This window comes from Pseudonaja textilis, chromosome Z (assembly GCF_049901715.1).
Source record: "Pseudonaja textilis isolate UNSWEBS1 chromosome Z, rPseTex1.2, whole genome shotgun sequence".
In the NCBI taxonomy this organism is placed as follows: domain Eukaryota; kingdom Metazoa; phylum Chordata; class Lepidosauria; order Squamata; family Elapidae; genus Pseudonaja; species Pseudonaja textilis.
Genome location: NC_142008.1, coordinates 23,807,856 through 23,832,495, shown reverse-complemented (window position 1 = coordinate 23,832,495; position 24,640 = coordinate 23,807,856). Strand labels below are relative to the sequence as shown.

The following is a 24,640-nucleotide window of genomic DNA, read 5'->3' as shown; positions in this document are numbered from 1 at the left end:
AATTTAATATGTTAACTATGTTTTCTATGGTTTTTTTGGATGATCAGGTATCATTACTGTTATTTTATTTTATGTGCGGCCCAAACCAAATTTTCATCTTCTAATGTGGCCCAGGGAAGGTGAACGGTTGGACACCCCTGGTTTAGAGGTTAATACATCTATCTAATAAGTAAGCAGCCTGAGTTCGAATTCCATAAGGGTATGGCTAGCTGATAAGAGCTAAATAGCTTGAAATAGATCTATAGAAGTCTCTATTTCATTGTCAGTAAAATATAAATTTAACATATGAAAGGTTACTTAGCCAACTTGGTGCTAAGCTTTAGATCTTCACTGCTAGGAATCTGTATGGAGACTTTGACATCTGCATCAGAATCTAGTCACACATAGGAGATCTGATCAAAACCTCTAAAAGGACATAAGCAGTCATGGCCTTAAGGTCATGTAAATGTTCCCCTACACAGGTTCCCTGTGCACATACGTGCTAGTCGTTTCCGGCTCTAGGAGGCGGTGCTCATCTCCATTACAAAGCCAAAGAGCCAGCATTGTCCGAAGATGTCTCCGTGGTCATGTGGCCAGCATGACTAAATGCTGAAGGTGCACGGAACACTGTTACCTTCCCACCAAAGGTGGTCCCTATTTTTCTACTTGCATTTTTACATACTTTTGAACTGCTAGGTTGGCAGAAGCTGGGACAAGTAACAGGAGCTCACTCCGTTATGCGGCGCTAGGGATTTGAACCACTGAACTGCTGACCTTTCTGATCAACAAACTCAGCATTTTAGCCACTGAGCCACCGCGTCCCTAGTATGTCATGGCCTGTACCTACGGTATTAAAATTATTTATAACTAGCACAAATCCTGATGGATCGAGGAAAGTCTACATTACAAAAAACAAAGTTACAAAATCAGCACTTTATTAATGTCAGAAACATCAACTTATTTTTTGATTATTCAAATTATAGAATTAACTGAAATATACAAAGCAATGCTGTACTGATTTCTCATCTTCCAATTCACAAAACAAGTTTTTTTAAAAGAAAAAAGCCTATGCTTTAGAAATTCTTTGCTTCTGAGCTTACTTCCTTACTCTGGGATGGTCAAGGTGATTTTTGTTTTGTATTTTTTCCAGCCCAATGGAACATTTATGTAGAGGCTCATGATTCCCTGGGCATCCCCAGGCTATGAAAACATTATAGAACAGGAGCAGTTTTATGGGCAAAGAAGCTGTTTATAGAAGGCCTGAATTTGAAAATGAACTCAACCATCATGGCAGGACTGGAGAAAAATAATAATCCTGGACATGTATTCCCATGGAAGAAAGGGAGTTATGGGCAGAATATTGGCAACCTCTCCATTCTCAGCTTCCTTTTTTCCAGTTATGGGACCCAGAGCAGGGTTTGTGCAACTCACTCCAGACTTCCCAGTTCACACACACACACACACACACAGAGAGAGAGAGAGAGAGAGAGAGATTTTGTTGGCAAAGGGGTTAGAAAGAACTTCAGAAGACATATCCTGCATGTTTACCCTACCTTGTTTCTATAGTCACATCTTTCTGGCTGTCCATGTTTTGTGAAAACAAGCAAGGTCCAAAAGACATTTCCTTATAGTTTCTTCTCCTGCAATTATATTGATGTGTGCAGCTGGGGAGATTGTGGACCACTGAAAAGATTATTGAGGGATTATTAAAAATGCAAGAGCATCTGAGAAACATCATTGATTTTTTTCCCTTACTTGAAAAGAAATTAAAAAGCAAATTAAAAACCTCAAGCTGCATGGAAAAATTAAAATAATACACTTGCGATCTATCATTATCATGGAGGTGGGTAATCAGAGACTACATTCAGCTCCCAGTCTTCTCTTCTACAAGAATCAGAGCCACCATTGCTACCACATCCCAAGTTCATGCTACTGTGATTTGACAGCAAATTTCCAATTTGAAAAAAAGTTTTACCCTTCCAAAATGCAAGCTAAAGAAAGTTTGTTAATAGTCTGATGATCTAGATCAGGGGCGTCAAATTCTATTTCATTGAGGGTCACATCAGGATTGTGTATGACGTTGGAGGGCCAGGAGGGCATGGCTGTGGGTAGGCATGGTGGCTGTGACACAGGACTTGTGTCTGGGGGCACCTGTGGTGGCCAAGTGCTAAAGTAAGACTTCCCTCAGACTCTCTCTTTCATTATTCTCTGTCTCCCCCTCCCTCCCCCTTTTCTTCCCTCTTCATTCTAATTTCTTCTTCCTTCCCCTTTCCTTATTTTTCCTTCCTTGCTCACTTCCCTTTTTTTTCTTCTTTTCCTTTGTCTTTCCTCTTTCCCTTTCTCCTTTCCTGCCCCTTCTTGCATGCTCAAATGCAAAAGGAGAAACATTTCTCCTTTTGTTTTGTTTTTAGTTTCGATAGCCCACTGCCAGCCAAAGCTGGACACGGGGGTGGGGGTCGATGCTAGTCGATTTGAAATAAGAATGAAACCACCAGGAAAAGTCACCTTGCTCAGAGTTTGGCTCTTTCCTCAAGAAAAGAGTTAGAAGTCAACTCCATTGATGCGCAGGGAAACAGAAAGCAAGCGTGGCAATTTGGCTTTAGTTGAATTATGTGTGTAAAAGCTGGGGAGGAAGATAATAAGCTCAGTAATATGACAAAACAGCTTCAAGGATGAGGGTGCAAGTTCAGAATAAGAACCTCAAGGGGGTGGGGAATCAAGGCCTGCTTAGGTTAACATTAGTTGAAAAAGCAGATTGGTATCACCAAATAGAGAGACAGAGAAACGGACAGAGAGCTAAACAAACAGAATTCAAGTCAACATAGGATTCCAGAAACCTCAGCCAAGCCACAAATCCCTTTTCTGTGACAGAAAGGGAGTGAGGTTGGGATATGGTTTTCTGAATGGTCTCAGAAAGAAGAGAAAAACAAATAGTTGAGAAGCAAGTCCAGAAAAAGCTGATTGCAGAACAAAGCAAATTGCAAGGACTTCTTGAGCAGAAAGTCACAGCAGGAGGATTCAGAGGAAACCTCAGAGGAAGAAAGAAAAGGAGACTCAGCCCAGAAAAGGCAGCCAAGGGAAGTACCCAAGCAAGGAAAGAAACCCTTCTGGCTATAGGGAAAAAATGACAATGGGTGCAAACTAGAAAGTGCGATTAAAAGTTTGGTTTAGAAAAAGGCTGAATGGGAGAAAGGAAAGAAATGATGCTAAAGAGAAGACCTTGCCTTGACTAGTTGTAGTCAAGACTTTGATAAACTAAAGCTGCCTAAAGTTGAGTCTGTGTAGCTTGAAGGATCCCTTCTGTTGCCTCTCTGCCCCCAAATCAGAAGTCTTCCAGGTTCTGGAAGAGGGATTTCCTTGCAACTGGAGTTGGTTATCCAGTTCAGTTTGCTTTTAACTGCTATTCTCATTCCTGTTATCCATATTTCTTCTGTGACAGTGTTTCCCTGTGCCTTATATTTGGACTCTGCTCTTGTTGGCCACCTTCTTTTTGAAAAAATGCTTTCCTGACTGTTATACCTTGGGAACCGGTTGGGGCTCCAACCGGGTCCGCTCTTTGAGCAGATTCAACAACCGTTCCTATTGGCTGGCGCCGTTTGACAGCCGGCATATAAAAAGCCGGCTGTCAAGCCAAGCTTCAGCCGCATTGCCTCGCACGCCGAGTCTGCCTGTTCACCGGCAGACGCGACAACCACCATTCATCAAATAAACATTGTTAACCGTATGCCCGGGTCTAGCCTCTCCTTTCCTTCGAACTACAACACTGGCGACGAGGATGGGATGCTATGTCGTCTGCAGTCACCGGCAGCTTGAGTTCGCTTACATCAAAAATGGCATGCACAGGAGCTGGGTCCTCGACTGGGGCTGGCAAGGGGCAGCGGCTGAGGGCATCAGCGTGGTTTAGATTTTTACCGGGACGATAGACCAGTTTGTACGAGTAAGCCGCCAGGAATAAGGTCCATCTGGTCATTCTAGGCGACAATATTCATGGGTTTGCTTTTCCCCTGATAATAATCCTAAAAGCGGCTTGTGATCAGTAATAAGTTCGAATTGGTGTCCGAATAGAAATTCATGGAATTTTTTGACTGCTGCTACTGCAGCCAAGGCCTCCTTATCAACCTGGCTGTAATTACGCTCAGTCGCTGAAAGGGTTCTTGAAAAGAAGGCAATTGGTGCCTCGGAGCCATTGGGGAGCCTGTGACTTAAGACAGCTCCTATCCCAAAAAGGGATGCGTCTGCGGCTAGGACCAAAGGAAGGCGTTGGTCAAATTGTATTAAGACAGCCTCAGAGGTGAGTAGAGATTTGACTGCCACAAATGCTTGGTTTTCTTTGGGTCCCCAGTGCCATGGTGTGTTTCTGTCTAAGAGTCTGTGCAATGGCTCCGCAACTGACGCCTTGTGTGGGAGAAACGAAGCGTAGAAGTTCAATAACCCCAGGAAGGCTTGTAACTCTGTTTTGTTGGTAGGCGTGGGCGCCTCGTGGATGGCCTTGACTTTCGATTCCACCAGGTGGATGCCTGAGGCGTCTAGCCTGTAGCCTCTCCGATGTGCATCGCCTCAAGCCAACGAGACAGCCGCAGGTAGGAGCGAGGCCAAGAAACAACAGTGGCCCAAAACAAACTCTTTTATGCCTGACCTGTGGAGGTTCCCATTCCCGGGCATCTTGCAGGTTCAGAAACGCCGCCTGCCACAACTGCCACAAGAAAGGTCACCTCGCAAGAGTCTGCCAGGCAGCGCGCACCTCTCCACAAAGATCCCCTTCCTCTCCTGTTCCCCAAGGAAGGTAGAAAATGCCATACTTGCTATCAAGCCAACCACACACTTTACACCCCAATAAAATTACACTTTCTGTCTTACTAGAAGGTAATCCCTGCCGCATGGAGGTAGACACGGGGTCAGCGCTCTCAATCATATCTTGGGACACGCTTAAGAAGATCCAGCCCAGACTGACAAAGAACCAGCTGCAAAGTGCCATCTCACCTTGAGAGACTACCAAGGAAAGAACATCCCCGTCCTCGGAAAGGCAAGTTTCTCGTGAAATTCCAAACCTTTAAAGGCCATTTGCCTTTAGTGGTTGTTAATGGTACCCTCCCTAGTCTTTTGGGGTTGGATTGGTTCCCTCTCTCGGCCTTAGTATAAAAGGAGTCCATGCTGTCTCAACTTCTGATGTTGACTCCTTATTTACAGACTTCTCTGACGTTTTTAGTAGTGAGTTAGGCTGCTATAAGGGCACTCCCATCTCCTTCTCAGTAGACCCACAGGCAGTCCCCTTCGCTTAAAACCACGTAGAGTACCTTTTCGCCATCCGCCCCAAATTGGACGCGGAACTAGACAAACTACTAAAACAAAGGGTGATAGAACCCACAGATTTCGCTAAGTGGGAGACCCCAATAGTCACCCCGCTAAAAAAGACGGTAATCTAAGAATTTGTGCTGACTACAAGACGTCAATCAACCGTTATCTACAGGTTAGCGATATCCAGTCCCGGTCATTCAGCACCTGTTACACACATTTGAACCTGGCACCATTTTCGCCAAACTGGACATGTCACAGGCATACCAACAGTTCCCGTGGATAACCAAACAGCTGACTTACAGACCATAGTTACACACAGAGGGCATTCAGATGTAAGCGCCCCAGTTTGGCGTAAGTGTAGCCCCAGGTATTTTCCAATCACTGATGGAGCGAATCCTCCAAGGTCTCCCCGGCGTAGTGCCATATTTCGATGACATCTTAGTCACAGCCAGGGACAGACCCCAACTCATCCAGAGAGTCAGGGCAGTATTAGAGAAGTTCAGGCAGCATGGCCTCAAACTAAAACGGGAGAAGTGTACCATCGCCACTAGACAGGTGGACTATCTAGGCATCAGACACGTCTTCACGGCACCCTTCCACCCCGCCAGCAACGGGTTGGCTGAACGGGCAGTCAGATCAGCCAAGGAGGCGTTAGCCAGGTTCGGCCAAGTGGATTGGCATTCTAAACTGTCTCAATTCCTCCTAAGCCAGCATACCACACCGTGCACAGTTACGAACAAATCCCCGGCTGAGCTGGGGACTACCTTAGACAGGCTGCACCCCCACTACTGTCCAGACTCCCCTTTGGGGTCTGACAGTCTGGCCAGGAATTTCGCAGTTCAGGACCTAGTGTTTGCTAGGAACTACGCTGGGACCCACTGTGGGTGGCTGGGAAAGTCGTGGCTGTCACAGGTCCAGATCTTATCGGGTCCAACTTGAAGACGGTCGTGTGTGTGGCGAAGACACCTGGACCAGCTGCGGAGACGACGGAGCAGCCTGACCGCCCAGACCCGTCTCCACCAGATGAGTCGCGGGCGCCACTCCAAGGTCCAGCTAGTGATCCCCAGAGTGATCACCCTTCACCAACGGAGCAGAGGGAGCAGGCAGTAGACCGGGACTGCCAGCCGGGAGCACCACCGTTTATCCCCAGCGAAGGCAGAGACTTTTCCCTGGCTCCAGTTCCTGCGCCGAGCCCTGTTCGCCCCTGCGTACCCTGACCAGGGGTCCGCGAACTTGTCTCGCCCAATGACTCTCCTGAGTTACGTCGCCGGGTCGCCAACACAGACCACCGCGTATCTCAAAGACTATATGTGTTCCCATCTAGGGGGAAGGGGTGTTATGTCTTGGGAACCAGTTGGGGCTCCAACCGGGTCCGCTCTTTGAGCAGATTCAACAACCGTTCCTATTGGCTGGCGCCGCTTGACAGCCGGCATATAAAAAGCCGGCTGTCAAGCCAAGCCAGCCGTTGTTCGCACGCGAGTCTGCCCGTTCACCGCAGACGCGACAACCACCGTTCATCAAATAAACATTGTTAACCGTATGCCCGGGTCTAGCCTCTCCTTTCCTTCGAACTACAACACTGACCATTTTTTTCTTCCAATTGCTGCCTGTGTTCCCAACTATTTTCCTGTAGAACTGGCAACCAAAACAGGTGCCCCATGCCCGTTTTGGGTCTGGACAGCCTCCTGTACTACCTTGGCAGCCAAAACAGGGCTCGCAGGGGCTGCTTGTGTCTCCCCACACCCCATTTTGGGCCTGGATGACCTCCTGCACCACCCTGGCAGCCCAAATGGAGTACAGGGCCCCGTTACCTGTTTTGACTAGCAGAGGCACTGTGAGCCAGTCCTTTGCTATTTTGAGGCTGCCCTGCAGGCCAGATCAAAGCCCCTGTGTGCCAGATGCTGCCTACAGGCCTAGAGTTTGACCCTGATCTAGATGCATCAATTGCAAAGGCATCCAAGGGAAGTCAAAGGGCAGCTGTGTTTATGAATAAGCTACCTTTTTCGTGTCATGTGCAACACTCATGAAAAGATGGTGGGATCTCATGTAGTCATGGTCATCATTTTGCTTTTTGAAACTCCTCTATGGACACTCCTGGAATGGATATGCCTAGAAATCAGCAATATTCAAGTTAAATTTTTGGACCAGCTTTGTACCCAAACTTGGCAACAGGGTTGTGTGAACTTCAGCTGCAGAACTGTAGATTGGCAAGCTGGCTGGAAAAGTTCTGGGAGCTGAAAAGTCAGCAATATTCAAATTAAATGTTACACGTTTTAAAGTTGTCATGTTGGAGAAACAAGGAGCTAGAACAACACAGGAAGCATGCAGTGATGTAAGATCACAGGAAGGGGGAGTCAAGGAATTTGAGTTTTAAGGATAGAGATGGGGAGACAAGGCTATGATCTTCCACCTTGATAATTACCCAATTAGTTAAAAGATTGAAATAAAAATAGGGTGCTTGCTGCTTCCTGCATTAATCGAGAAACAAATCTATCAAAAATTCAACACAAGCATTACTGCAGGCTTAACTTTCTGACAGTTATTGGCAATATGGTCCCCATGGTATAAAAGGCTGGAGAGGAAAAAAAAGGGACTGTAAACATTGAGTCTTCAGTCTGGGAGGCACCACAATTACCAGGGGAACTAATCTGTGCTTGGCAGACAAAGCAGCTGGAAGGAAAACAAAAGCCTAACCAAAGATCAAATCCATCCTCTAATGTGCATGCATTTACACACACTTATCCCACGATTGTCCTTTGCTTGCTCCCATTAGTAGTGACATCTTTGCAAAAAGTAATGTTTCTTTTAATGCAGTTAAGAATAGATTGCAAAAACAAAATTGAGTTCGCCTCAAGATTTTAATATAAAATTGGTGGCTCATTTTGTGAACAAGGACATGAAGTAGTCTTCCATTGTTGCTTTTTGTTGGTTTACTTGTGCAATTTTGAAGCATAACTCCCAAATAATAACATAGCCTACCATTTGAGAGGATTACAGGATATCATAGTCCATTTTTGGGCTATAGTTTATTTCTGGCCTGCCCCTAGTAATCAGTGCATGCAGAAGTTATGGATGCTCTACCTTTGGATATTTTTAGGAAGAGATTTGTCTGAAATGGTGCAGGATTCCCTGCTTGAGTAGGAGGTTTGGTTAGAAAATCTCCAAGGTCCCTTCCAACCCAGTTAATTATATTCTGTTAAATCTTATATGCTACTAAAATGAATAAATCTAATCTGGATAATTCACTGGATCAGAGTTTTACTTTTCGAGCTAATAGCCTAGAACTAATATTCCAGTAGGGAGAAGTTCCCTGAGGATGTTTTCCCCGTTTCCCACTTACATTGAATCCCATGTTAGATACTTCTGCTGTTTCAGCCAAAATGAAAATGAATTAACAAATCAATCATTTGCAAAGTGACTTTATTAAAGCAATAAGAGTTGTGCATACAGTGCTGAAAAAAGTAATTTAAATGAGTACAGAAACTTAAACAGTAGTGCACCTTGATAGTTATCTCAACTAAATCCTGTTTTCTCTTTTCATCAAGAGAGAATCAATTCTTAAGATCTAAGACCTATTACTTCTATCATAACCATCCTGTGCTCATGGGAAAATTTGTAGAAAGGCACTTGAAAGGATTAAGTGTGCAAAACATTTCAAATTTGAAAAGCCCTGTCTCAAGTTAAGATCTGTCTCATCCTCAAACAAGATCCTTCTGACCTTACACTTACTTTCAGTGTTTGGATGCTGTTTTGGGCATCCTCAAAAATCAAAATTAAAGTGGCCTTGTTTTAAAAGGGATATTTCAACCTTGAAACATTTTGCACACTATTTGAAAGCTGTTTTAGTGTTGCTGGTAAAGGATCCTTTTGTTTCTGCACCAGATGTGTTACTCTCTCTCTCTTCATTCCAGTTCATCATGATGAGAGGTTTCATTGATTACCTGTCAAGACAAATGACACCAAGTATTAGAATGGGTATTAGTGGACTTGGCTCCCAAAACATTCGCTCATGACTTTAATGGTTTTGTTTTGTTTTTAACATTTCCTACATGTGAACTGACACCAAGAAAATTCATATGAACTTCTTCAACTGTTTATAGGGCAGTGCAGCTCCCAAACTCAAATCCAAAAAAAGTTCTTCAAAGCACTGGGGAGAAAACTAAAAGCCACTGAGTTTGTAATAGCACTTCTGGGTTTGTGGGCCATAATCTTAGAACTGTGGGCAATAGGTGAGTGTATTTGCATGCCTCTCTGACTTCTGGAAGCAGAGTAGTGCACGGTTCCATAAGCCTATTACGAAAGGGCTACATTTAGCATTATCTGAGAGCCTTGCCTGGACTAGTCTTCAACTGTCATTGTAGATAAGCAGTGAAAATTACAGGGAATTTGCACTGGCCAATGGCAGTAGTCAAGTTATGAAAGTGAAAAGGTGTTTTAATTCTGCTTCCAAAGTCATATGTCCAACCCAATCATTAAGACAGAAAAATACCAAGATATTCTATACTGCCAAAATGGACCTGCCACTTTATTGTGTTATAACGTATTTCTATAAACTGAGCTAAAACTCAGCAGCTTTTGCATCTTGGGTAAGAATAGGTATCATCTTAACCATTGTCTCAGCATGATCAAATGACTAAGGTCCATCCTGCAAAGCTGCATAAAACGTGCCTAAACAAACAGCTCGTGCAAACATGTATTTATAATAAAGTTAAGAATACTCACTTGGCCATCTCTAGTTTCAACAGTCTTGATTAGCAGTGTTCTCTTGGAGTGGGTATCAATTGGGATAGATTCAAGATTGGTTTCTGCAGACGCAAAGGCAATTGGTTACAACTTCCAGCATGCAATTGCCAAAATATTTGAGTTCAAAATGTAGCAATGCTAATTTTTAGAGATCAGGCCCAGATAAGGCAGGATGTAAGCAATCTGGTAAATTAGGGATTTTGAACTTCAGGTTCTATCAGCTTCAGCCATTAAGTTCATCTGTTCAGGTCACTGAATAAACAGTGATCCAAAATAACTGAAATTCACTAGCTGATAATCTCTCTATAACTGCCAGACCATTAGTGTTTCAACTATTACTAAGAAAAAACTAAACTGGGCTTTCTGACCATTTTTACTATATGCCATCAACATAAAGCACTGGGTTGTTGTTGTTGTTGTTTTCAGAAATCCAGGTAAGCATGATATGAGGCATACTAACCTGTAAAAATCCAAGCTACTTCTCTTGATCATATGCCAAAATGATACCTCCAACTGTTAAATGAAAGCCAAAAGTTCCATTTCCTGAGATAGTCAATAGCTACTTACCTCTCAGATTCAGGGAAGCAAAAGTTGGGATTGGCACATTAATTCTATATACATATAAAAAAAAGGAAAAATTCAGAATCAGATGAGCTACGAATGACCCTACTGTCACCAATCTTCCCCAAATTCAAACAATGCATTTTGTACCTGCTCTCCTCTCCCTCCAGCAGTTTCCTGTAAGTAGCAATTTCAATATCAAGAGCCATCTTTATATTGAGCAGCTCTTGGTAGTCTCGGAGGTGACGAGCCATTTCTTCCTTCATGTTCTGGATTTCTTCCTGAAGTCTGGCAATATTGTCTTGGTAGTTGGCAGCTTCAAGTCCAAAGGCATCTTCCATCTCACGCATCTGGCGTTCCAAAGACTCATTCTGAAATTTTTTTTAAAAGTAAAAATATATTCAGCTACTGGCAAGCTCACCTTCGCTCAGATTTTAAATTTAAAAAGCCCCTTCACCCATTTCCAGTGTTATTAACCATTAAGCAGACTAAGTACATGCTTAGGGCACCAGGCCCAAAGGGGGCACCACAAAGTTGAGAATATGGCTTCATTTTTATGTACAAAGTATGTACAAAGGAGGGGGGGAGCACCAAGATTTGTCAGTGCTTAGGGCACGAGTGAGCCTCCACCACTGCCCATTTCCCTTTCTTTACTGTAGCACAAGTCAACTTTTTATAAACCTATTCATAAACGCTTCACATAAACGTTTCACAAAATGCTTCACCTTTATTATTTTTACAAATAACTCAAGGTTGCAAACATATCCAACACACCTTTCTCCTCCTATTTTGCCCACAACAACCCTTTGAAGTAGGCTGAGAAAGTCTGGTTGGCCAAATAATATAGCTATATTTTAACAATAAATAATAAGAGACAAATCCTGAAGATAACAAAAGTCATCACTTTCTTGCCGCATCTTTCACTTACAGTTCCTTTGAGAGCATCCACTTCACAGGTGAGAGACTGAATCTGTCTGCGGTACTCACTGGCTTCTTGTTTAGCCTGGCGCAGGGCATCATTGTTCCTGTTGGCTGCTTCAGACAGATCTGCAAACTAATATGCCAGATTATGAAACTGTAAATGTGCATGAATTTTTTAAAAAACCCACCTTTTTATCCATTCAGCATTTTGTGAAAAGACAATAATTAGTCTGGGTTGCATCAAGACTTCTAGATGTCTCTTCATTTACTTTCAAAAATCGAAGGTGCTGTTTCTATCAATATTGCTATGATGAATTTAAGTAACTATCTGCCTCTGAATGAATTCATATTAATAAGCTTTATCCACTTAATTGGTTGAGTTAAACAACTGTACTGTGCTATTTTATGGCACAGTATGGATTGGTATGTGGATCTAGTTAATTCAACAAACATTGTTAAAATAAGTCATGATTTAGCATAATGTGTGAGCCCAGTCTTTTATGCATGATAGAGCTGGTAAAATGATATATATAAAATTATCTTAAGCAACACTTGGGAATTATTTATCTTCTGAAGTGCCTTGCCGGAATGACAAATGGTTTTGAATATTAATCAACTGGAATAGTTTATTTCCAGTTTTAAAGAAAAAAATACACTATGAATACAGAGATAAGCCAATAATGTTAGGTCCAAAAATACATTCCCAAAATGTATGTATTGGTAATTTTTAAAGTATCCTTGTTCTTTATATAGGTAAACTTACCCTCAGATTATTTAACCAAAATACAATTCAGAAATGTGTCACCTGCAGATAGGCCAAGTAAACAAAAATATCAATGGTTGACTTATCCATGGGTATGTATAATATACCAAACCAGAGTGGCCATGATATTTATAGGAAGGTATTGTCTTCCTGCTAAGGCATGCATGGGTCACCTTTTGAATTGGTAGTATATATTACTTACCCATTATTCAATTTATCAAACAATTTGTTGGATTGGCCCTGCCTTCATTTCAATTTGGATCCACTACTTTTTCTGATTGCTTCTACTTTTTCAGCATAAAGGGGAACATAAAAGGATGAACACAACTTTTCACATTTAGCAATAGTTAGTGTAAATATTTAATATTAGAGCTAAATCAGCTAAATTAGAGCATCATCAGTGATAGATCAATACCTTGCTTAACAAGTCACTTCTGGTGGACCAGCTGCACTTTATTAACATTCTTTTAAACTTGTATATTTTTTTTAAAAAAACCATGTTTTAATTAGCGTGCTTTGGAAGATTACAGCCTTTACTCCTCTTTATTTTCAGAGCTTTTGTTTACAAGGCAAAAGTAATCCCTGCAGGATTTCACTAGCTTTTTAACAAAGCCAAACCTGCTCATTGACTTCTCTGACATTTCTTAGCAACAGTGCAGAAGGAAAACTATTTCTATCTTGCAGCTTCAGAAGAGAAGATACAGAAAATCATTTAGATTAGTGATAGCCAATAAATTGAACTGAATTATATGAAATATTCTGGACTAGCATTGATTAGTCATAAATATATCTGAGATTCATGTAGTAAAATCTGACTGGCAGGCATATCAGGGCAAATTTAGGCATCAGGTTTTTCTTTTTATCCCACTAAAATCAGTAAGATCTACTTTTGAGTAGGCAAATACTGAACTAATTCTTTTAACTGAAAAATACAAGAGTTGCCCAGATTCTCTCCTAGAAATAGAAAATGCAAGGTCCTGCTTTCTAAATGGCAAGCATGAAAATGTTAGCATTGTACACTAAAAAAAATAAGGCAGATTTTAAATATACCCAGGTCACTTTTAATGGTCATAATTCTTTCTAAGTTTAATGTTAGCTCTAACCTAAGTGTAGATTTAGATTATTCCCATATTAAATGACTTGTGTGAGAGTGCACACACATTGTTGTTTGACCTTCAGCCAACAAGATAGAACTTAAAAACTGTAAGTTGATCAACTACAGAATTTTTTTCCCCTTCTTCTTAAAGTGTTATTGAAAACCTTTTACTTACTTTGGATTTGTACCACTCCTCAGTTTCTTGAAGGTTCTTTGAAGCCACAGATTCATACTGCTGACGTACATCACGCAGGGCAGCAGTGAGATCAGGCTTGGCAACATCCATATCAATCTGGACATGCTGATCCTGGATTTGGGCTTGCAGCTCACGGATTTCCTTCAGGGAGAAATAAATACTGGTTAAGCAGCGAGCACATTTACCAAGATTATTCTTTGTCCAGATAACCTTAAAACCATGTACCTCCTCATGAAGTTTCTTCAAGAAAATAATTTCTTCTTGCAGAGTTTCAACTTTGCGTTCCAGATCCAGACGGGCCAAGGAGGCATTGTCAACATCCTGAAGAAAGAAAGAATAAAATTAATTCAACAGCCAGGTGGGAAAACATCCTTGAAATGTGAATAATGCCCACAATAAACTCTGTGGTCAACTCTTTTCATGCCTGCAGCAATTATGTCTAAAAATGAGTAAATTCCATTTCTTTCCAGCATACTAAACAAGTAGGAAGGAACTGACCTTTTCCAAGGAAAAAAAATATTGACAATTTGCAAAGAAGAGAAAAAGTAAGTCTTTCAGCGTTATATTTTTCCTATAGTACCATGTGCTTAACATAAATTGTTCTGTAACATTGAAACAAGGCTAAAATTAAACTACAATTATTATGTTTCAGGTTTCGGAATTGATAATATCATTCAGCATCTCACTTTCTTTCATTATGTGACAGGGTGAATGAAGCTGTCAGGCCTTAAAAAAAATCCATATCAGTGAATCCCAAATTATGCTTTCATTTTATACACTTTATGCATACAACCACAATTGGAACCAGCAACTTAAGCTGGTCATCAAGCAAAGCGGTCACTAAATGGGATCTCAACTGTGCTTATGATCTTAGTTCAGCTCTCCTTTGCTTTAAGACCTGCAAAAGGTTATAAATGTGAGGATTGTTTGAAAATTTATTTTTCACCACTGCCAAATGACGCAGTTGCTAAATCTGTATGCAGATGTAACACTATACTTAAACTACTATTCAGCCAGGATATCCATTTGAGGGATACTGGGAGTTATAGCTGAACCTCATCAGGAGGACAAATGACAATGGAGTCTGGAATTTCGATGTAAATTGAGGCACCACATGCCCAGGTTTGGATTTTTGCCACCGTTTTTACAATGGTCATAAAGCAAGTCTCCACGGCCATTAAGAAAACTATCAGGGTTATTAAGCAAATCCAACACAGCCAATAGGCATTTTTTCTTCTTTTGTAGTGGGGGGAAAATGGGATGATGCAACTGATTGCATGCAATCAGTGATGATGCAAATGTGAACAGGTTGCCAAGCACCCAAAATATATAAGTCAAGGACTACCTGTAGTTAAATCAAAAGAAAACACAAAAAGAAATATCATGCAACATTTTGGACCTTTCTCAACGAAATCAGCTTAAAAGCCAAATATAATAAAATACTGTTGCTCACCAGTGAAGCAAGTATAACCTTGCCCTGGCCTCCCTTGGCAGAGAGTTCCAAAGACTGAAAAAGAAGTCACTGAGAAGTCACCTTTCCTGCCAACTATATCTCAACAGACAAAGTGTTGTTGCAGGATGAGAGGAGAGAAAACTCCTCTAAGGCTTAAAAAAACTTAAGATTTCTATAGAGAAGGAACTCTTTTCTGATTAATTACTATGAACTTTCCTTCACATTCCATTCACAGTAGCAAATAGACTGCCCTCGACAATGTGTTTTCATTAAGTATGTCGGTTTTTCAGGCAAACAGGCAAACATCCAAAATGGGGAGGGGAAGAAAATGCTACAACCAAAATTGAAGCAACGTGTACCTGGTGGTGTATGGTGAAATTATAATTTGTATCAATAACTTTGGTCTCATATAGTCTTTGCAGAACTACTAGACCCTTCCACAAAACAGTTAAACTTAAGCATATAAGAAACCCAAGCTTGGGCTGGGAAAACTTTAAGCCAGGAGTATGACTTCACATCTTTTTCGAAGTCCATTTTCCAGCCCAATGCTCACTGAACATTTAACTATACCCATATGACTTTCTAGCAGACTGAAAGTAATCTGGATACGGTTAAATGTATTCAATCCTTCTTGAGGGGCCCCACTGTTTTTCAGTAATTAGTGATTCAAAGAAAGAAAACAGCAGGCAGCCCCAAGGCTGTGCAGCTAATATTTAGCTACAAAATGCTAAATTATGATGGAACAGATTTCCTTTAAAAAAACAACTATCCACCAGTAATACGTTAAGACCAGAATGTGTTTAATGCAGTGTCTCACTAGCCCTCCCAAGGACTTCATTGTCTCACTTTGCTCCTGAAAACAGGTGAGAAGAGAACTATGGGTCCCATGAGACATTGCTTCCCATATAGAGTTAAGGAAACATCTGGAAATGCTGCCATACTGAAAAGTATTTTGCAAGCTGATTTGATTACTACAAGTAGGTCAATGTTCCCCAACCTTGATAACTTTAAGATGTTAAGGTCCAAAATTCCCCAGCCAGCAATTTAAAGCCACTAAGGCTAAAACAACCCCACTGCATCAGGTTTATGATAGAGAAGAATATCTCTACTACAAAGCAGACCATGTAATAACATGAAGTATTTTTTTTTTCAGTGTGACATTATGGGGAAAAGCCTTAATCTCGTGCAATTGGAAACAGATATAAAACAATAGATTACAATCCAAATGGGGGAAAATATATTAATCAAGTTTACAGATATTAATTCAGAGGTTAGCAATCTTTACTGGCACCAGGAATAGTAATAAAATTGTGGAGTCTAAATTCAGGAAATTAATAGGATAGACTTCTTCCGATTTCAGTTGAGATAGCCCAAGTTTTTAGGAGAGATATCAAAATCCCACTGTTTTGTAATCTTGCAATGTTTTGGAGATTTGTTTTTAAGTTATTTTCTCAGCCATCTTATTTTTATTTAATTTTATTTAATTTGTGGTTTTACAGTCTTGGTGCCCATAGAAATCACCTAATGGTATTTGAAGCAAGCCAAGGTTTGTTCACATTATATTGCCTGGTTCAAACCACACATGATGGTGGCTGAGAATTTGTGGAGCTGCATTTCAAACACGTTACGTGTTACACTAGAAAAATGCAAGACTTTTCTTCAGGTTTTAAAGCTGTACAGATGCAACATTCAAAGGGACACTTACAATGTTTAAAATGGCATTCAAAGGCATTTACATAATCTGAAATGTGTAAATTTAAAACTTTTCCTCAAGCTTCAGAGGTTTATCATAAAATTGAGCATTTCTTTTCCAATGTTTCAACTGAAATGAGCAACATTATTTCTCCTTGTTTGGTGGGCAATATCTGATAAACCAGGGTTTTCCAGTCTGTGGCTCGGCATACTCACCAACACATCCAAAGGGAAATAAACATTTCTGAATAGCCTAAAACAGAGTCCTGGAAGAAAACACCACAACGTGCATGGCTGGTGAGAAAACTAGTTTATGTTGCCACTTTCAAGACGACACAGTACTACTATTGAACTTATGGAATGGAAAAGGAAGAAATGATTTTTTTTTTCAGGATGAAAAAAATGACCCTTGACACTGGGGACACCCAACACATGGAAACAAAAGCAAATCACTTCGAGAGTTTGCAGTTACCTGAATCCGATCAAGGGAGGAAAACTGGTGCCTCCAACGAGAAAGGCTGAGAGGCAAATGAACACAGTGACTACTTAATTCAAAATCTTAGCAGGGAGAGAAGGAAGTCTTTCTATATGTGGTATACGCTAATAGGGAGGAAAAGGCCTGGGCTGGGTTATCTTCTTAGAATCAGGAAGAAAATACAGGGCAAAGTTTCCTCATTTTGGTAAAATGGCACCTTTGAGGGGCTGTTCCTGGTGCCGTGCATATCGCCAGTGTGTGGGACTGGAGTAGATTTTGTTTTTTTGCTTTGCAAATATAAGTGTATTATTTTATGGGGAATCACAGAATTTGTGAATCTTTGTATTAACCCATTATGTCCCATGCAGTATGAATTCAGTCACTGTGGTTTCAGTCACTATGTAAAAGTGTTGTTGACACTTATGACTTTGGTGCCATCAACTCCTAACATATACAACTGAAGTCTTTTCCATTAACTGATTATCTGGCTTAAACATGAGGGGAAAACATTAGAACAACCTAACACTTACCCATCATTGTAGTGAAATAAACCAAAACACACAACCTACTAAATAAAAAAAACCCTTTATATTCCAGTTGCTTTTAATTCTTTAGGGGAAAAAAATGTCTGGTAGTTGGTCGTTGAATGTCAAGGAACTCAATGATTGCTTATTTAAGCTAAACTGCAGCCTGTACAAAGAACTAAGCTAATCAATGGATGATATGCAAATTAGCACTCAGACTTCAGACTTTTTCTTTCAGTGTTTGAAGAAAGTTTATTCTGAATGAAAAACAGCTCTGGTACCACCACCACTCGGGACATTATCTGTGAAGTTTGAACCCTAAATAAACTTTAAAAAAGACAACACATTTCAGCTAGTGTCAGGTCAGCAGTTAAAAATGTTCAATGCCTGCTTATAAATTGTAATAGATAAAGTGACTAATACTTTAATTTGTGGGTTCTTAAAATGTGCTTGCATCATGACAAATTCAGTAAGAATGCAGCCTTTGGTTAAAAGTACCCCAGAATACAAAAGCTTCTGTTATTTCAGTCTCTGGCCACAAGGCAGGCTCCGCATTCCAGACTGAATCCCATAGAAACTATTAATACCTTTCAGTGGAAAGAACAGATGTTCCGTCTTTCACCCCTACTGAACTGGGTGAGGGGGATAGATTCCACTTGAACCCCTTGGATGGCAAGCAAAAATTTTGCCAGAATTTTTAAAAATCTTGGCTCTAAAAATATTTAAGCAAACAAATATGAAGCATTAATATGTTCACAAACTAATCTAAACACAGGTCAAAACTTTAAGAAGTAATGCTTAAAGAAATGATCTTGAAACCTTTGTACATATAATAATGAAAATCTCAGTCATCTTCCTACAAGCTGGTTATTAGCAAGTGGCAATCTCTGAGTTTTGAAATTACTAAAATAATCTGATTTTAGTAGGTCTTCTCTGGATCCAGCCTATTAGAGGAAAAAAATCTTTCTTCCAGATAGCATCTTAAAAGCTGCCTTTTCTGCGAACACAAGTGTATATTTATGGCACATAAATCAATATGTGGTATGCAGATAATTTTCTACCTTGTAAGCTATGTCTATAATTTGAGATAGTAGGATTGAATCTCAACCTTGGAGAGTTGAAATCTTAAGGAGCATTGTCCCCTCCCTTTCAGTCTTCACAGAAACATGTGTTTGGCTAACAGAGAATTTCTGGATTAGAAGAGAGGCCTTTCAATGGACTAACTAAAATTCTAATAAAATTATTAGTGTATCAATACTTGCTGCACTCAAAAATATGAGTTTATTAGAAGCAACAAACAGGTATTTATGCCAAACAATAGGGAAGGCTTCCCTTCAGGCATTTCTAAGTTTCAGTCTAAGAAATTACTCGCCTACAAACTTCTTAACCGCTAGGTGGCTTCAGCGTTACTTTTCCAAGAAAAGCCACAGATACTAACCTGCCTGAAAGATTGTAAAGAGTTCTCAGCATCTTCTCTCTGAAGCATCTCATCCTGAAGTCTGAAAAAATAATTCAAATATGTTCAAAATGTCAATCACAAAAAGATTAGATGTCACAGGCAGCCATACCTAAGAAAGAAAATAAGAGGGGAGCAAGGAAAAAGCTTCCAATTAACAAAAAAAAATTTTTTTTTGTTACGGACAATTCTTTTTCATCATGGTATGTGACTACCTCTAGAGTGAAACTGCTTGAAGGGCATTATTTAATCCAACAATATCCCAGACACAAAATTGGTGATCCCAATTTTGGATCAGCAATGAAGTTTGCTAAACTGCTGATTTTCCCCCATTACAATCACTACCAAAGCTGAATCTTTTTACCAACGTAGCATTCTAGTTTATATCTTTTAATTCTAGTACCAATGAAGCCAGAACCTAGTTGTCCAGTACAAACACAAAGTGAAATTTCAACAGGCAGAAAAAAATATGATTTAATGCAAGTTTACCTGAATCCTGCAGGGCTTACGCTTAAACAGCCATCAATTGCAAATCATATACATTTATTAGAACAAATCCCATTGAGCTGAATAGGATTTATACTAAACCCCATTAGTGCAAGACTTAGTAAATCAAACTCTAGTTTAACTCAAAAAGTAATTTAATACTCATTTCTGTATAAAATCAGGAATGGGCAACTTACAAAATTTTGTTTACAAAAGTTTTTTCATCTACTATGGTCCGATTATATCATAGCTTTCCTCAGTTTGCTACCTTCCTAAGTTGGGCTGGTGAAAAAAATTGAGGAAGGAAATTTAAAACCAAAGGGTAAATTCTAAAACAGACTTAACATGGTTTTAGCAAAGTAAAAATAAATAATTTCCGTTCAAAAAAATTGAAGGGGAAAAAAATTCCATATTCAGCCACATATACGTTTGTAACCTCACTCACTGAGGGTTTTATGTCTTCAGTATAAATGAGCTGAGACCAAAATGGTGCCTATCCATGCTACAAAGCATCAAAGTGAGGGGGGGGGGAACCCAAATCATTTGTTTCTGTGCTACAGACCGTGGGAAGATGACCGCCTAATGCATTCTTCTGGACAAAGAATTTTATTGTGCTTCCATTTAAAAAAAAACAAAACTCCATAAGCTTTATTTTGGAAATGTCTTTCAACTTTCTATGCAGTTTATCATATTTATGATGATTTGCATCAATTACTGAGAATATAAAGAAGTAATTCTTAAGTATCCACAAGCCTTTGAAAACAAAAAAGTTTTCACAAACTTTTGAAACTAAATCTTTGGAATTAACTATTTAACCAGAGCTAACATCACCAGTTTTATTTCCAAGGGAGAACTGAAAACATTTGCTGCTTAACTACAGCTGCAACTTCCTAAAAACTAAGATTCTCGTTTGCTGTTTCCTTTGCACAGATCTAAGCAGCAGCTGTATGTTTGCACTTTTACATATATAAAAGAGCCTACATAAAGGATACATACTTACTTTACAATCCAGGATAGAAATATCTGTTAAACTGGTGTTTGCCTCTGCAATCAAGTTTATACATTAAAAAGGAACATACAATGCCCAGTAAATTGGGAGATAGTGAGAAAAGCCCCACTGGCTCCTTTTTCCCTTGTCCTCCATTACTTGCACACCTGTTACTACCCCCAGAGGACACACCCATTATCTAATCGGGAGAGCATGCTCTTCTCTGGCAAATGTACTATTAACCAATAGTTTTATTATCCAGATAGTTTGTTTTTAGGAACAGAAGATACAGCCTCCTCCTAAAACTTTACTCCACTCGAGAGTGAATTCACACAAAAGGGCTTTATAATATCCTATGTCATGGCTCACAAAGAGGGATTCTTTGTAGGGTTATTATTCGATTTTTAATCCCAGTTTTATTATTTTGTAAGTAATTCAAGGCGGGAAACATACAATTTCCCCTCCCCACTTTCTCCCCATCACAACCGTGTGGGTTTAGGCTGGCTCAAAGTCACCTAGTCGGCTTTTACGCCTGTGTCGGGACTAGAATTCCAGTCTCCTGGTTTTCTAAGGCCAGCACTTTAACCCCTACACCATTCAGACGAACGGGACCTGCCCAGCAAGCTGCTCCAGGACCCGACTCCCTTCCCCGGCCACTTACTTTTCGCGCAGACGCTGGATGTCCTCACCCAGGTTGTCGCGCTCCACTTCCACGCGCGCCTTCTCGTTGGTGAGCTGGTCCACTTGCCGGCGCAGCTCGCGCATCTCCTCCTCGTAGATGTCGCCCAGGCGGGAGGTGCCTTTGCCCTTGAGCTGCTCGAGCTCAGCCACCAGAATCTTGTTCTGTTGCTCGAGGAAGCGCACCTTGTCGATGTAGTTGGCGAAGCGGTCGTTGAGCTCCTGCAGCTCGGCCTTCTCGTTGGTGCGGTTCGTCTTGAACTCGGTGTTAATGGCGTCGGCGAGGAGAAGTCGACCAGGGGATCGCCGCCGATGCGCATCGGCGGAAGGCTGCTTCGAACCCTCACGGCTTTGGAGGCATAGATGCCGCCGGGAGAGGAGACCAGGCGGACGGAGCTCGGTCGGATGGCGCTACCCAGCGAGTAGCGGGTGCTAGAAGTTATAGAGCGGGTGCTGCTGGGCCGGCTGCCGCCGAATATGCGGCGGTAGGAGGAAGAAGTGCTCCGGGAGCTCATCTTTAGAATCCGATGCGCTTCTCGATCACAAAGTAGCGTCGTCGACGAAGAGGCGAGGGTGGAAAGAAATTGCTCCTCCCGCGCGTGCCTCTTATACCAAACCTGGTCCCACCCTCCGGAGCGTTACCGTCGTCTAATCTAATAGGCAAATCCACCAATCGGGAATAGCGTGCACAAGAAATAGACACTTTTGATACCTAAGAGTAAAGGGCTAATTTTGTTCTCCAAAAGATACTGTCCTGTTGCTCTGTTCAATCTAGAATTAACTACACTCACCAAATATTTTAACCCCCCCCCCCTCCAAGGCAACTCAAGTGTTTTATTGAGCGAACAAATTGCGTTTAGGGTCATTAAATACTTCCGCGCTTTCCTGTTCATTAGCTCTTTCTTCCTTTGTGCGTTTATAACTTTTTGTACTTTAGATTGATTTTCTACCTCCCTGCTGACATGGGTGGAGAACCTCTGAAGCCGATCTGATAAGCTTTCACCCCACCCTCAAAAAAAAAAAAAAAAACCTTCATCTGTGTGGTTGCACAAACTTAGGGTGGTTTCCAGGCCGAGAATTCTCGGCAGCAGAGCGGCGAAGTGGTGTCCAGAAGAGCGATGGCGGAAGAAAGCGGCGCTCCCTTGGAACGGTCCAAATGGTTGATGCGAAAACGGAAAGAGGCCATCGCGGAAGAAAGGAGGAGGGAGAGAAAACTAAGGCGGGGGACTCGCAGAGAGAAAGAGATGGAAAAAATGGGAGGAAGTGAGTTGGAAGCTCTGAGCAGGAGTGGAAAGACGAAAGATCCAAAAGACTGTTAGGCTTCCCGATGGCTGGACAAAAAAATGAAACTCGTATCCGGGATCTCCCTTTGAGAAATTGAAAAAGAATGAAGAAGCGATTGGGGCTCCCTCGCTTCGTATGCACGAATTCGTCCTTTGTTGCCTGCTTCTAGGCCGAGGACGGCCTTATGTGTGCCCATTATCAGTCACTTCCATGCGGCAACTCTTGCAGTCTTATCTTTTTTTACGAGGTGCTTTTCTAATAGTGCTGCTGGTATTACTTTTTCCGCACATGTTGCCTAAAGGGAAGGATCTGGTACTTGGATCTGGACCTGCTTAAGTCAGGCTTTGTTCCAATCATGTTGAGTTATTAAATAAACTGCAATGCCTGCCAAAATCAAATAAACTGGTATGCCAGACTGGTGGGTGAAGCCACTTAGAGTTTGTAGTACCTAACGAAATATAGTAGTCAGATCACCCTTAAAATTAGTAACAAGTTTGCAAACTTATCTGGAAGCAACCGTTGTATATCGACTACAGGATTTTATCCCATGGAACAAATTAACTTTTTTTTCTAAATATTTAAGGAAAGGAAAAATAAACTTAAATTGCACCAAGATGTGGTAACATATGTTATTAATCATTTTCTGTAAGTCCTTTGTACAGCCATAAAGATAAGGATATGCAGGCATTTCTGGTGGGAGTAGGAATACTTTTACGCAGGAGTGTCTTATCCTGTTATCTGCAGGCTTAGAAGGAACAGGGAAATTAGTGATAATTATAGGTATACAGCAAGGACTTTCGTCAGCGGGATCTTCTATGCCTGTATGCTATTATCTTGTCGAGGTCATTTGTTTTCTGAATCTTCAATAAATACTGCTGCCTGAGTTCGCTCAGGGCTGGCATTTGCTTAGACGGTTCCCTGCGTCTCATTTCAAGTGCCAGACCACCACACCAAGAAAACTAAAACGTCAGTCAAATCACTTTCACACAGTTTCCTTGGGGAACTTTAGAACTGCATTTGAAACTTTACCCAGAGCCAATAGTTCTCTAATTTTTAAGTCTTATCTTTTTACAATATTGTACTCCAGTTCTGCAGAGCCTGTGAGGAATTCATTTCCTATAGGGGCAATGATTGTCTCATTCCACCAAGGTCTGGCAATATACTAGTTTTATATGGCTACAACAATAGTTTTTAGGTTACTATAACTTGTGGGGGATGTTAGAATAAGCTATAAATCAATGTTTCTTACTCTCAGTAAGTTTAAGATGGGTGGACTCCAACTCCCAGAATTCCCCAAACAGATTGTGAAAGACTGCTATAAATTACCACTGAGGAACTGGCCTTTGTTTGTTTTAGCTATTCCAACAGGGAAGTATTATTTAGGGGAAACTGCAATTTCATTCCTCTGAACTCAGGCAATGATCATGGTTTCTGTTTTGCAAAGAATCCTTTCCTACCCCTACACACACACACACACACACACACACACACACACACACACACACTGCTTTTTCAGTTTGAAGTAAAAAAATGCATCAATTATAATTAACCGCATTAAAAGAATTCTGTTTTTATAACTAATTTACTTTGAAGTTATAATTTGCTTTGTTTGTGCTATATAATCACAAGAGAAGTGACCAGTTAGACCACGGGTGTCAAACTCAAGGCCCGGGGCCAGAGCCGGCAGCCCACGTGGTGCTTAGATCTGGCCTGTAGTGCCCCCCTGGAAACAGCAAAGGACTGGCTGCAATGCCTCTGCCAGTGAAAATGGAGCTTGGGAAGGCCGTGTGCAACCCTCCCAAGCTCTGTTTTCACTGGCAGAGGGTTGCTGTCGGAAACAGAATTCAAGAGCCTGTTTTTGCTGGCAGAGCGTTCAGGCCACCAAAGGTGCCCTTGACATGAATGACATTGAGCTGGTCATGCCCCCCTTCCCCCCCGCCAAGGTCAAAGACAACCCTGATGCAGCCCTCAATAAAATTGAGTTTGACACTCCTGAGTTAGATGGTTGACTATTGATAACTTTATACTGTAATCATAAGCATATGACAGA

The 24,640-nt window shown here is 41.1% G+C and overlaps 1 protein-coding gene across 1 annotated transcript; it reads right to left on the bottom strand.

Annotated features, from left to right (window-relative positions):
- Window positions 1-8,677: 8,677 nt before the first annotated feature.
- On the bottom strand, window positions 8,678-21,902 carry VIM (vimentin). Its single transcript, XM_026716075.2, is given in 10 exon segments — window positions 8,678-9,215; window positions 9,997-10,079; window positions 10,585-10,628; window positions 10,729-10,949; window positions 11,507-11,632; window positions 13,534-13,695; window positions 13,780-13,875; window positions 19,137-19,197; window positions 21,290-21,593; window positions 21,596-21,902. Coding segments are annotated over 10 exon segments (1,362 nt in total). The 5' UTR covers window positions 21,822-21,902; the 3' UTR covers window positions 8,678-9,176.
- Window positions 21,903-24,640: the final 2,738 nt, after the last annotated feature.